Source organism: Callorhinus ursinus, unplaced genomic scaffold (genome assembly GCF_003265705.2).
Source record: "Callorhinus ursinus isolate GAN/ISIS: 27379988/994484 unplaced genomic scaffold, GSC_fseal_2.0 scaffold66, whole genome shotgun sequence".
Classification (NCBI taxonomy): Eukaryota; Metazoa; Chordata; class Mammalia; order Carnivora; family Otariidae; genus Callorhinus; species Callorhinus ursinus.
In genome coordinates this window covers 4,361,808-4,375,413 of record NW_027397128.1, presented here as the reverse complement: position 1 = coordinate 4,375,413, position 13,606 = coordinate 4,361,808, and the positions used below count along the sequence as shown (strand labels likewise).

General features: G+C 36.5%; 1 protein-coding gene across 3 annotated transcripts in view; it reads left to right on the top strand.

Moving 5' to 3' along the window:
- The window catches only part of OPHN1 (oligophrenin 1), a 498,955-nt gene that overhangs the window by 278,563 nt on the left and 206,786 nt on the right, over window positions 1–13,606 (top strand). For all 3 annotated transcript variants that reach the window (XM_073885819.1, XM_025860816.2, XM_073885818.1), the window contains exon 7: window positions 13,233–13,343. In XM_073885819.1, coding sequence (XP_073741920.1) covers window positions 13,233–13,343 — 111 coding nt within the window. The remainder of the gene's footprint in view (window positions 1–13,232; window positions 13,344–13,606) is intronic.

Here is a 13,606-nt window from a genome sequence, read left to right as displayed (position 1 = left end):
AATTATTATCAACAACTATATGCCAATAAACTGAGCAATCTGGATGAAATGCAGGTCTTCTTGGAGTCCTATAAGCTGCCCAAGACTGAAACAGGAAGAAATCGACAACCTGAATAGGCCAATAAACAGTAATGAGACTGAAGCAGTGATCAGAAACCTCCCAAAAAACAAGAGTCCGGGGTCTGATGGATTCCCTGGGGAATTCTACCAAACATTCAAAAAGAAATAATACGTATTATCCTGAAGCTGTTACAAAAAAATAGAAACAGAAGGAAAGCTTCCAGACTCATTCTATGAGACCAGCATTACCTTAATCCCCAAACCAGGCAAAGACCCCATGAAAAAGGAGAATTTCTGACCGATATCCCTGATGAATATGGATTCCAAAATCCTCAACAATATCCTTGCTGATAGGATCCAACAATATATTAAAAGGATCATCCACCACGACCAAGTGGGATTTATCCCTGGGATGCAAGGGTGGTTCATCATTCGTAAATCAATCAATGGTATAGAACACATTAATAAGAGGAGGGAGAAGAATCATTTGGTCCTCTCAATTGATGCAGAAAAAGCATTTGACAAAATACAACATCCTTTCCTGATTAAAACTCTTCAGAGTATAGGGATAGATAGAACATTCCTCAAGTTCATAAAATCCATCTATGAAAAATCTACAGTGACTATCATCCTCAATGGGGAAAAGCTGAGAGCCTTTCCCTTAAGATGAGGAACACATCAAGGATGCTCACTCTTGCCACTATCGTTCAACATAGTATTAGAAGTCCTAGCAACAGCAATCAGACAACAAAAAGAAATAAAAGTATTCAAATTGGCAAAGAAGAATTCAAACTCTCTCTTTTCACAGATGACATGATACTTTATGTGGAAAACCCAAAAGACTCCACCCCCAAATTTCTAGAACTCATACAGCAATTCAGTAATGTGGCAGGATACAAGATCAATGCACAGAAATCAGTTGCTTTCTTATACACTAAAAACGCAACTGTAGAAAGAGAAATTAGAGAAACGATTCCATTTACAATAGCACCAAAAACCATAAGATGCCTCAGAATAAACCTAACCAAAGAGGTAAAGGATCTATACTCTAGGAACTACAGAACTGTCATGAAAGAAATTGAAGAGGACACAAAAAGATGGAGAAGCATTCCATGCTCATGGATCAGAAGAATAAAGATTTTTAAAATGTCTATGCTACCCAGAGCAATCTATTACCTTCAGTGCCATCCTGATCAAAATTCCAATGATATTTTTCAACGTGCTGGAACAAAGAATGCTAAAATTTGTATGGAATCAGAAAAGACCCCGAATCACCAAGAAAATGTTGAAAAAGAAAAACAAAGCTGGGGGCATCACGTTGCTCGTTTTCAAGCTATATTACAAAGTCGTGATCACCAAGACAGCATGGTACTGGCATAAAATCAATACATATAGACCAATGGAACAGAATAGAGAACCCAGGTATGGACCCTCAACTCTATGGTCAAATAATCTTCGACAAAGCAGGAAAAAACATGCTTTGGAAAAAAGACAGTCTCTTCAATAAATGGTGCTGGAAAAATTGGACAGCCATGTGCAGAAGAATGAAACTCGACCATTCTCTAACACCATAGACAACGGTAAAGTCAAAATGGACGAAAGGCCTCAGTGAGACAGGAATCCATCAAAATCCTAGAGGAGAACATAGGCAGTAACTTCTTTGACATCAGCCACAGCAACTTCTTTCAAGATACATCTCCAAAAGCTAGTGAAACAAAAGCAAAAATCAACTTTTGGGAATTCCTCAAGATTAAAAGCTTCTGCATTTGAAAGGAAACAGTCAACAAAACAGAGAGGCAACCCACAGAATGGGAGAAGATATTTGCAAATGACACTACAGATAAAGGGCTGGTATCCAAAATCTGTATATAAAGAACTTCTCAAACTCAACACCCAAGAAGCCAATAATCATGTCAAAAACTGGGCAGAAGATATGAAAAGACACTTCTCTGAAGAAGGCATACAAATGGCTAACAAACACATGAAAAAATGTTCATCATCATTAGCCATCAGGGAAATTCAAATCAAAACCACATTGATTTACCACCTTACACCAGTAAGAATGGCAAAAATGGACAGGGAAAGAAACAATAAATGTTGGAGAGGTTGTGGAGAAAGAGGAACCCTCTTACACTGTTGGTGGGAATGTATGTTGGTAAAGCCACTTTCGAAAACAGTGTGGAGGTTCATCAAGAATTTAAAAATAGAGCTACCCAATGCCCAGTAATTGCACTTCTGTGTTTTTACCCTAAAGACAGAGATGTAGTGAAAAGAAGGGCCATATGCACCCCAGTGTTCATAGCGGCAATGTCCGCAATTGCCAAAGTGTGGAAAGAGCCGAGATGCCCTTCAACGGTTGAATGCATAAAGAAGATGTGGTCCATATATACAATGGAATATTACTCAGCCATCAGAAAGGATGAATACCTAACTTTTATATCATCATGGATGGAACTGGAGGAGATTATGCTCAGTGAAATAAGTCAAGTAGAGAAAGTGAGTTATCATATGGTTTCACTTATTTGTGGAACATAAGAAATAGCATGGAGGACATTAGGAGAAGGAAGGGAAAAATGAAGGGGGGGATCACAGGGGAAGATTAACCGTGAGAGACTATGGACTCTGAGAAACAAACAGGGTTTTAGAGGGGAGGGTGGGAGGGGGGATTGTTTAGCCCGGTGGTGCGTATTAAGGAGGGCATATACTGCATGGAGCACTGGGTGTTACACAAAAACAATGGATCGTGGATCACCACATCAAAAACTAATGATGTATTGTATGGTGACTAACATAACAATAAAATTTAAAAAAATAAATAAAAAATTCATCAATTAAAAAAAGAAATAAAAATCTGTAGCCTCAATATTATATAGCACTTATGAAAGAAATTGAAGAGGACACAGAGAAGTGTAAAAGTATTCCAAGTTCATGAATTGCAAAAAGAAACATTGTTAATATGTCTATACTATCCAGTGCAATTGACACATTTAATGTGATTTCCATCAAAATACTGCCATCATTTTCTCCAGAACTAGAACCAAGAAATTTAAAAGTTTTTGGAACCACAAAAAACTCCATATAGCCAAAGCAATTCTGAAACAGAAAAACAAAACTGGAGGCATCACAATTCCAGATTTCTGGGTATATTACAAAGCTGTAGTCATCAAGACAGTATAGTATTGGCACAAGTACATACACATGATCAATGATACAGAATAGAGAATCTAGAAATGGACCCACATTTCTATGGTCACCTAGTGTTCGACAAAGCAGAAAAGTCTATCCAATGTAAAATAGACTGTTACTTCAACAAATTGCATTGACATAACTGGACAGCAGCATGCAAGAAGAGTGAATGTGGACCACTTTCTTTCACTGTCCAAAAAATGAATTCAAAATGGATGAAAGACCTTAATGGGAGACAGGAAACCATCAAAATCCTAGAGGATAACACACACAGAAACCTCTTTGACCCTGACCATAGCAGGTTCTTACTAGACACCTCACAACAGGCAGGGAAACAAAAGCAGAAATGAATTGTTGGGGATTCTTCAAGATAAAAAGCCTCTGCACTGCAAAGGAAAGAATCAACAAAACAAAAGGTAGCCTATAGAATGGGAGAAGATATTTGCAAATGACATATCTGGTAAAGGTTTAGTATCCAAAATCTAGAAAGAACTTAGGAAATTCAATACCCCAATAATAAATAACCCAGTTAAGAAATGGGCAGAAGACATGAATAGGTACTTTTCTAAAAAAGACATCCAGAAGGCTAAGAGACACATGAAAAGATGCTCAACATAGTTCATCATCAGGGAAATACAAATGAAAAACCATGATGAGATACCATCTCACACCTATCAGGATGACTAAAATTAATAACACAAGAAAGAACAGGTTTTGGAGAGGATTTGGAGAAAGGGGAACCCTCTTGCACCGTTGGTGGGAATGCATACTGGTGTAGCCACTCTGGAGAAGAGCATGGAGATTCCTTATAGGGTTAAAAATAGAACCGCCCTATGATCCAGCATTTGCACTAATAAGCATTTCCCCAAAGGATACAAAGTACATATTTGAAAGGGGTGCATTCACCCCAATGTTTATAGCACCATTATCAACTATAGACATACGATGGAGAAAGCCCACATCTCCATCAACTAAAGAATGGATAAAGAATATTTGGTATATATATACACAATGGCATATTACTCAGGCATAAAAAGAATGAAATATTGCCATTTGTAATGATGTGGATGGAGCTAGAATGTATTCTGCTAAGTGAAATAAGTCAGTCAGAGAATGACAAATACCATATGATCTCACTCATTTGGAACTTTGAACAAAGAAAATATATGTATATGTGTGAAAGGGGAATATAAAAGAAGGAGAGAGGGAAGCAAGTCCTAGGAGACTCTTAATGATAGAGAACAAATTCAGTGTTAATGGAGGGATGTGGGTGGGGGATCAGCTAGATGTGTGATGGTTATTAAATTGGTACTATTTTTATGATGAGCACTGGGTGTTGTATGTAATTGATGAATCACTGAATTCTACTCCAGAAACCAATATTGCCCTGTATGTTAACTACCTAATATTTAGATTACATTTTTTAATTAAAAAATTAATAAATATTAAGAAAATAGTTATCACCAAGTCCAAGGTAACCTAAATTTTCTCTTCAGTAATCTGAGAGTATTAGAGTTCTGCTTTTTACAATTAGTTCTGTGGTTTATTTGGGGTCAATTGTTGGAAAAAAATGTAAGATCTGTCTTTCTAGATTCATTTTTTTTGGCATGAGGATGTGCAGTTGTTCCAGCACATCCTCATGCCAAAAGAGTATCTTTTCTTTTTTTGTCCTTTGCTCCTTTGTCAGAGATTGACTGACTATATTTATATATAAATATACCTTTCACGTTTTCTATTCTGTTCCATTGATCTGTTTGTCTATTCTTTCACCAGTGGCACATTGTTTTGATTATGGTAGCTTTATAGGAATTTTGAAGTCAGATAGTGTCAATACTTTAATTTGTTCTTCTCTCCAAATATTGGGTTGGCTTTTCTAGATCCCCCCCCCCGTTTATGAACTTCAGCATCACTTTGTTGATATACAGAAAATAGCTTGCATTGATTTTGAATTGGATTACACTGAACGTATAGATCAAGTTGTGAAGAAATGACATCTTCATATTTTCTTTCTATGTCTATACATGTAATATCTCTTCATTAATGTAGATCTTTGATTTCCTTTATTAGTTTTATATTTTTCTTTATATAGACCTTACGCATATTTTATATGCCAAAGTATTTCAAATTTTCTTCTAATTCAAATTGTTTTGTGTTTTTCACTTTAAATTCCAATTGTCCACTCTTAGCATGTAGGAATTGACTTTTGTACATCAACTTTGTATCCTGCAGTTGTATATGTAGTTACTTATTAGTTCCAACAGATTTTTGTTGATTCTTTGGGATTTTTCTACACACACAATTGTGTCATGTGTGAACAAAGATAGTTTTACTACTTTCTTCCCAATATATATATCTTTTATCTCCTTTTCTTATTGTACTAGCTTGGAATTCCGCTATGATTTGAATAGGAGTTGTTACTGATCTTAGAGGGAAAGCATCTAGTTTCTCACCATCAAATATGATGTTAGCTGTAGGTTTTTTGCAGATATTCTTTATCAAATTGAGGAAGTTCCCATATAATTTTAGTTTTTTTAAAGATTTTATTTATTTGAGAGAATGAAAGAGAGAGAGAGAGAGAGAGCACAGGAAGGGGGAGGGGCAGAGGGAGAAGCAGACTCCCTGCTAAGCAGGGAGCCTGATGTGGGACTCAGTCCCAGGATTCCAGGATCATGACCTGAGCCGAAGGCAGTCGCTTAACCAGCTGAGCTGCCCAGGTGCCCATATAATTTTAGTTTGATGAATGTTTTTCTCATAAATGGATGGATGTTGGATTTTGTCAAATATTTTTTCTATATCTGTTGGTATGATCATATGATTTTTATTCTTTGGGTTGTTGATGTGATGATCTACATCAATTGATTTTTGAATGTTGCACCAGCCTTGCCTATGTGGAATAATTCCCATGTGGTCCTGTATATTTTTTATATATAATTTATATATAATTTTTTAGACCTTGTTGGATTTGATTTGCTAATATTTTGTTTAGAATTTTTTCATCTATGTTTATGAGATATACTGATTTGTACATTTCTTTTATTGTAATGTTTTTGTCTGGTTTTAGTGTCAGGGTAATGGTGGCCTCAGAGAAGGAGTTACAAAATATTCCCTCTGCTTCTATTTTCTGGAAGAGAGTGTAGAACTTTGGGATCATTTCTTCTTTAAAATATCTAGTAAAATTCGCCAGTGAACCCACCTAGGCTAGTGCTTTCTTTTTTGGAAGGCTTTTAATTATTTATTTAATTCCTTTAATAAATATCCTTTCAGATTGTGTGATTTCACCTTTTGCAAGTTTTGTAAGATTGTGTCTTTCAAGGAATTGGTTTATTTCTTTTAGGTTATCAAATTTTAGGCCTTAGAGTTGTTGTAAATACTCCTTCATTATCCTTTTAATATCCATGAGGTCAGTAGTGATGACCCCTCTTTCATTTCTGACATTTTAAATTTAGGTCTTCTCTTTCTTCCTTAACCTGGCTATAGTCTTATCAGTTTTCTTGATGTTTTGAATTAACCAGCTTTTGAGTTTGTTGATTTTTTTTCTATGATTTCCTGTTAATTTTATTGGTTTCCTTAAAAATTGTTATTATTTATTTTCTTCTGCTTATTCTGGTTTTAATTTGCTCTTCTTTTTCTGGTTTACTAAGGTGGAATCTTAAATTATTGATTTTAGATTTCTTCTAATATATGCCTTTTATGCTATAAACATTTCTGTAAGCATTGCTTTCACTGCATCCACAAATACTAAGTTGCATTTTCTTTGTCATTTAGTTCAAAATATTTTTTATTTTCTCTTACGAATTCTTCTTTGACCTATGTATCAGTTAGGAATGTGCTGTTTAATCTCTGAGTATTTTGGCAGGTTCCAGCCATTGTTTGTTATTGACTTCTAGTGTAATTTATTCATGGTCTGAGAGCATACTTTGTATGATTACTATTCTTCTGAATTTATTCAGGTGTATTGTATGTCCCAGAATGTGGTTGATCATGGTGCTTGTTCTATGTGAACTTGAAATAAGGTGTATTCTGCTGTTGTTAGATGAAGTGTTCTACAGATGTTAATTAGATCCTGTTGGTCGATGGTGCTGTTCAATTCAGTTATGTGTTTATTGATTTTCTGCCTCAATTACTGAGAGAGGAATGTTGAAATTTCCAACTCTAATTGTGGATTCATTTATTTTTATCAGTTTTTGGCCTCACATGTTTTGATTTCCTATTATACATAATAAGGGTTGTTATATCTTCTTAGATAACTGACCCATTTATCATTATGTTATGCCCCTCTTTTCCCCTGACAGGTTTGGTTGCTCTGAAGTCTCCTTTTTCTGAAATTAATATAGTTACTCCAGCTTTCTTTTGATACCTGTCAGCATGGAATATCTTTCCATACCTTTACTTTTAGTCTCTCTATGTCATTTATATTTCTAGTGATGTCTTATGCATAACGTATAGTTGGCTCTTACTTTTTATGCACTTTGATGGTCTCTGACTTTTAATTGGTGTGTTTAGGCCATTAACCTTTAAAGTGATTGATATAGTTGGGCAGATTTCTACCGTGTTTGTTATTGTTTGCTACCCTTTGTTTATTTTTTTGTCCTCTTAAGTTTTTTCCTGCCTTCTCTTTTTTTAACTTAAAGTTTTATATGATTCCATTTTCTGTCCTCTCCTAGCATATGAATTATACTTTTTTTAAAATTTTTTATTGTTATGTTAATCACCATATATTACATAATTTGTTTTGGTGTACTGTTCCATGATTCATTGTTTGTTCATAACACCCAGTGCTCCATGCAGAATGTGCCCTCCTCAATACCCATCACCAGGCTAACCCATGCCCCCAACCTCCTCCCATCCAGAAACCTCAGTTTGTTTTTCAGAGTCCATCATCTCTCCTGGTTCATCTCCCCCTCTGACTTACTCCCCTTCATTCTTCCTCTCCTGCTATCTTCTTCTTTTTCTTTTTTCTTATAATATGTTGCGTTATTTGTTTCAGAAGTACAGATCTGTGATTCAACAGTCTTACACAATTCACAGCGCTCACCGTAGCACATATCTTCTCCAATGTCCATCACCCAGCCACCCCATCCCTCCCACCCCCAACCACTCCAGCAACCCTCAGTTTGTTCCTGAGATTAAGAATTCCTCATATCAGTGAGGTCATATGATACATGTCTTTCTCTGATTGCCTTATTTCACTCAGCATAACACCCTCCAGTTCCATCCACGTCCTTGCAAATGGCAAGATCTCATTCCTTTTGATGGCTGCATAATATGCCATTGTGTATATATACCACATCTTCTTTATCCATTCATCCGTCGATGGACATCTTGGCTCTTTCCACAGTTTGGCTATTGTGGACATTGCTGCTATAAACATTGGGGTGCACGTACCCCTTCGGGTCCCTACATTTGTATCTTTGGGGTAAATACCCAGTAGTGCAATTGCTGGATAGAACGGTAGCTCTAATTTCAACTGTTTGAGGAACCTCCATACTGTTTTCCAGAGGGGTTGCACGAGCTTGCATTCCCACCAACAGTGTAGGAGGGTTTCCCTTTCTCCACATCCCTGCCAACATCTGTCGTTCCCTGACTTGTTAATTTTAGCCATTCTGACGGGTGTGAGGTGGTATCTCATTGAGGTTTTGATTTGGATTTCCCTGATGCCGAGCGATGTTGAGCACTTTTTCATGTGCCTGTTGGCCATTTGGATGTCTTCTTTGGAAAAATGTCTGTTCATGTCTTCTGCCCATTTCTTGATTGGATCATTTGTTCTTTGGGTGTTGAGTTTGATAAGTTCTTTATAGATTTTGGATACTAGCCCTTTATCTGATCTGTCATTTGCAAATATTTTCTCTCATTCTGTCGGTTGTCTTTTGGTTTTGTGGACTGTTTCTTTTGCTGTGCAAAAGCTTTTTATCTTGATGAAATTCCAATAGTTCATTTTTGCCCTGGCTTCCTGTGCCTTTGGTGATGTTTCTAGGAAGAAGTTGCTGCGGCTGAGGTCGAAGAGGTTGCTACCTGTGTTCTCCTTTAGGATTTGGATGGACTCCTGTCTCACGTTTAGGTCTTTCAACCATTTGGAGTCTATTTTTGTGTGTGGTGTAAGGAAATAGTCCAGTTTCATTCTTCTGCATGTGGCTGTCCAATTTTCCCAACACCATTTGTTGAAGAGACTGTCTTTTTTCCACTGGACATTCTTTCCTGCTTTGTCAAAGATAAGTTGGCCATAGAGTTGAGGGTCCATTTCTGGGCTCTCGATTCTGTTCCATTGATCTATGTGTCTGTTTTTTTGCCAGTAGCATACTGTCTTGATGATGACAGCTTTGTAATAGAGCTGGAAGTCCGGAATTGTGATGCTGCCAGCTTTGCTTTTCTTTTTCAATATTCCTCTGGCTATTCGGGGTCTCTTCTGGTTCCATACAAATTTTAGGATTATTTATTCCATTTCTTTGAAAAAAGTGGATGGTATTTTGATGGGGATTGCATTGAATGTGTAGATTGCTCTAGGTAGCATTGACATCTTCACAATGTTGGTTCTTCCAATCCATGAGCATGGAACGTTTTTCCATTTCTTTGTGTCTTCTTCAATTTCTTTCCTGAGTATTTTATAGTTTTCTGAGTACAGATCCTTTGCCTCTTTGGTTAAATTTATTCCTAGGTATCTTATGGTTTTGGGTGCAATTGTGAATGGGATCGACTCCTTGATTTGTCTCTCTTCTGTCTTGTTGTTGGTGTATAGGAATGCCACTGATTTCTGTGCATTGATTTTATAGCCTGCTACTTGACTGAATTCCTGTATGAGTTCTAGCAGTTTTGGGGTGGAGTCTTTTGGGTTTTCCACATACAGTATCATATCATCTGCAAAGAGTGAGAGTTTGACTTCCTCTTTGCCGATTTGGATGCCTTTGATTTCTTTTTGTTGTCTGATTGCTGTGGCTAGGACTTCTACTACTATGTTGAATAGCAGTGGTGAGAGTGGACATCCCTGCCGCGTTCCTGACCTTAGGGGTAAAGCTCTCAGCCCTTCCCCATTGAGAATGATATTCGCTGTAGGTTTTTCGTAGATGGCTTTTATGATATTGAGGTATGTACCCTCTATCCCTATACTCTGAAGAGTTTTGATCAAGAAAGGATGCTGTACTTTGTCAAATGCTTTTTCTGCATCTATTGAGAGGATCATATGATTCTTGTTCTTTCTTTTGTTAATGTATTGTATCACGTTGATTGATTTGCGGATGTTGAACCAGCCTTGCAGCCCAGGGATAAATCCCACTTGGTCGTGGTGAATAATCCTTTTAATGTACTGTTGGATCCTATTGGCTAGTATTTTGGTGAGAATTTTTGCATCCATGTTCATCAAGGATATTGGTCTGTAATTCTCCTTTTTGATGGGATCTTTGTCTGGTTTTGGGATTAAGGTAATGGTGGCCTCATAAAATGAATTTGGAAGTTTTCCTTCCATTTCTATTTTTTGGAACAGTTTCAGGAGAATAGGTATTAATTCTTCTTTAAATGTCTAATAGAATTCCCCTGGGAAGCCATCTGGCCCTGGGTGAATTATACTTTTTAAAAAACTTTCTTTAGTGGTTAATCTTTTTTGCCATATGCATTTACAATTAATGCATGTGTACTTTCAAATAACATAATGCTGTGGCACAGGAACCTTATAACAATATTTTCAATTTCTCCCTTCAGTCCCATATAATATTGATGTCATTCACCTTACTTTTTAATAATCTATAATTACCAGATACATTGTTACAATTATTATTTTGGACAAACTCTAATCTGTAAGATTAGTTAAAAATAAAAAATGTTGGCGCCTGGGTGGCTCAGTCATTAAGCATCTGCCTTTTGCTCAGGTCATGATCCCAGGGTCCTTGGATTGAGCCCTGCGTTGGGCTCCCTGCTCAGCGGAAAGCCTGCTTCTCCCTCTCCCCTGCTTGTGATCCCTCTCTCGCTGTGTCTCTCTGTCAAATAAATAAATAAAATCTTAAAAAAAAAAGAAAAAATGTGATTTTATTTTACCTTCCTTTATTCCTTCTCTAGTGCTCTTCTTTTGTATATGTTGGTAATGCATTTCTCACTTATATAGTTTTCCCTCTGCTTGAAGAAATTCTTATAATTTTTTTTTTTTACAGATTTTTTTTTTTTTTTTTACAGATGCGGGGCTCGATCCCAGGATTCTGGGATCATGACCTGAGGTGAAGGCAGACACTTAACGACTGAGCCACCCAGGCACCCTTCTTATAACATTTCTTGGGTCGTTATTCTACTGGCAACACATTCCTTCAATTTTTGTTTGTTTGAGAAAATCTTTAATTTTTCTTCCGTTTTTAAAAATAACATCACTGGATACAGAATTCTAAATTTGTGATTTTTCTTTCAATATCTTAAATATCTCACTCTACTTTCTTCTCTTTGCATGGTGTCTTAAGAGAAATTTTATTCTTGCCCCTCTTTAGATAAGGTGTTTCCTCTTGGAGATTTTCTTTCAAGATTTTCTCTGTGTCTTTAACTTTGTGCAGTTTGAATATGATATGCCTACATGTAGATTTTTTTGTATTTATACTGCTGTTGTTCTCTGAGCTTTCTCAATCTTTTGTTTGGTACCTGTCTAATTTTGGAAAATTTTTAGTCATCACTTTAAGTATTCCTTATGTTTCTCCTTTTCTTCTTTTGGCATTCCTAGTATGCATAACTTACACCTTTTAAAATTGCCCAACACTTCTTAAATATTTGACTCTATCTTTTTTATTCTTTTTTCTCTTTGCATTTCAGTTTTTGAAGTTTCTATTAACATATCTTCAAGTTCAGTGATTCTTTCTGTAGCCTTGTTCAGTCTGTTGATAAGCCCATTCAAGGCATTCTTCATTTCTGCTATTGTTTTTGATTTCTAGCATTTCCTTTTGATTATTCACGTTTTCACATATCCACATATATTACTCATGTGTTGTTGTGTATTCTCCTCTTTTTCAATTAAAGCCCTTACTGTAATTTCTGGTGTAATAATTCCACCATCCACTATCTCTGCCTTATCTAAGTTTGGTTTTGATGTTTGTTGTTTATCTTCAAACTGGTTTTTGTTGTTGTTGCCCTTTTGAATGCCTTGTACTATTTTGTTGAAAGCCAGGCATGATGTTCCAGGTAAAAGGAACTGAGATAAATAGACCTTTTGTATAAGGCTTTATGTTTATGTGACTAGGAGTTAAGCTGTGCTTAGTTTGCTGTTAGACTATGCTTGGTTTATTCCAGCTATTGTTTTCAGAAGCCAGAATTTCCTCTGGTATTTTTCTTTCTGTTTTCCCCATTGTCTTTGGATTTCCTTAGAGAGGTATTCTTTTTAAAAAAATATTTATTTATTTGAGAGAGAGAGAGAGAGAAGGAGAGATGAGTGTGGGTTGTGGCAGGAGCAGAGGGAGAGAGAGACTCTCAAGCAGACTCTCCGCTGAGCTTGGATCCTGACGTGGGGCTTGATCTCATGTCCCTGAGATCATGACCTGAGCCGAAAGGAAGGGTCAGATGCTTAACTGAGTGAGCCACCCAAGGGCCCTGAGAGTTATTCTTAAATAACTGATAGTCTGATATTGTCTGCAGTAACAGGTTTCTGCTTCTGGACTTCCGCTCTGGTAAGCTCTGATTCTCCATTTTCAACTGTCTATCCAATATTTGAGGCAACTGTTTGCCCTCTGACTTCAATTCTCTGTTGTTTCCAAGGGGAGTTGTTCATTTTCAACTTGTTCATCATTTATCTTGTGAGGATAGGTGAGATAACTTTCAAGCTTTTTAATTTTTGGACCAGAAACCAGAAGTTTCACATTGATCACTTTTTATTTCTTGATTTATAATTCTATGTCTGTAAAATAAAAGAATTAAGATCATTACTTGATGTTTAAATTCTCCCCTAACTCTAGCATTCTGTTGAGTCCCTAAGCAGTGACTTGCATAAATGATTATGCTGTTATGTGACATTTGCTACTCTTCTTCTACAGGCAGACCTCCAGGTGGACAAGGAGAGGCACAATTTCTTTGAGTCCTCCCTTGATTATGTTTATCAAATCCAGGAAGTTCAGGAGTCCAAGAAGTTCAACATTGTGGAGCCAGTAAGTTCTATCTGTGGATGAATAGTCTAGAAATATTTACCAAATGCCAGGTTAATGTGGATTACTTTGACCATAAAATTGAAATTTCAAAGATGGTGAAGGATATTTAATGTTTAATAATGAATATCAAGAAAATAAACACACTAGCTTGGGTAACTCTTGCTCTCTTACTAGTAATATTTTATCTCTCTTCCTTACCTCCCCTCCCCCACCTTTTTTCCTCTCCCATTTTCTCCCCCCCCAGCTATGATTTTTCTTTCCTT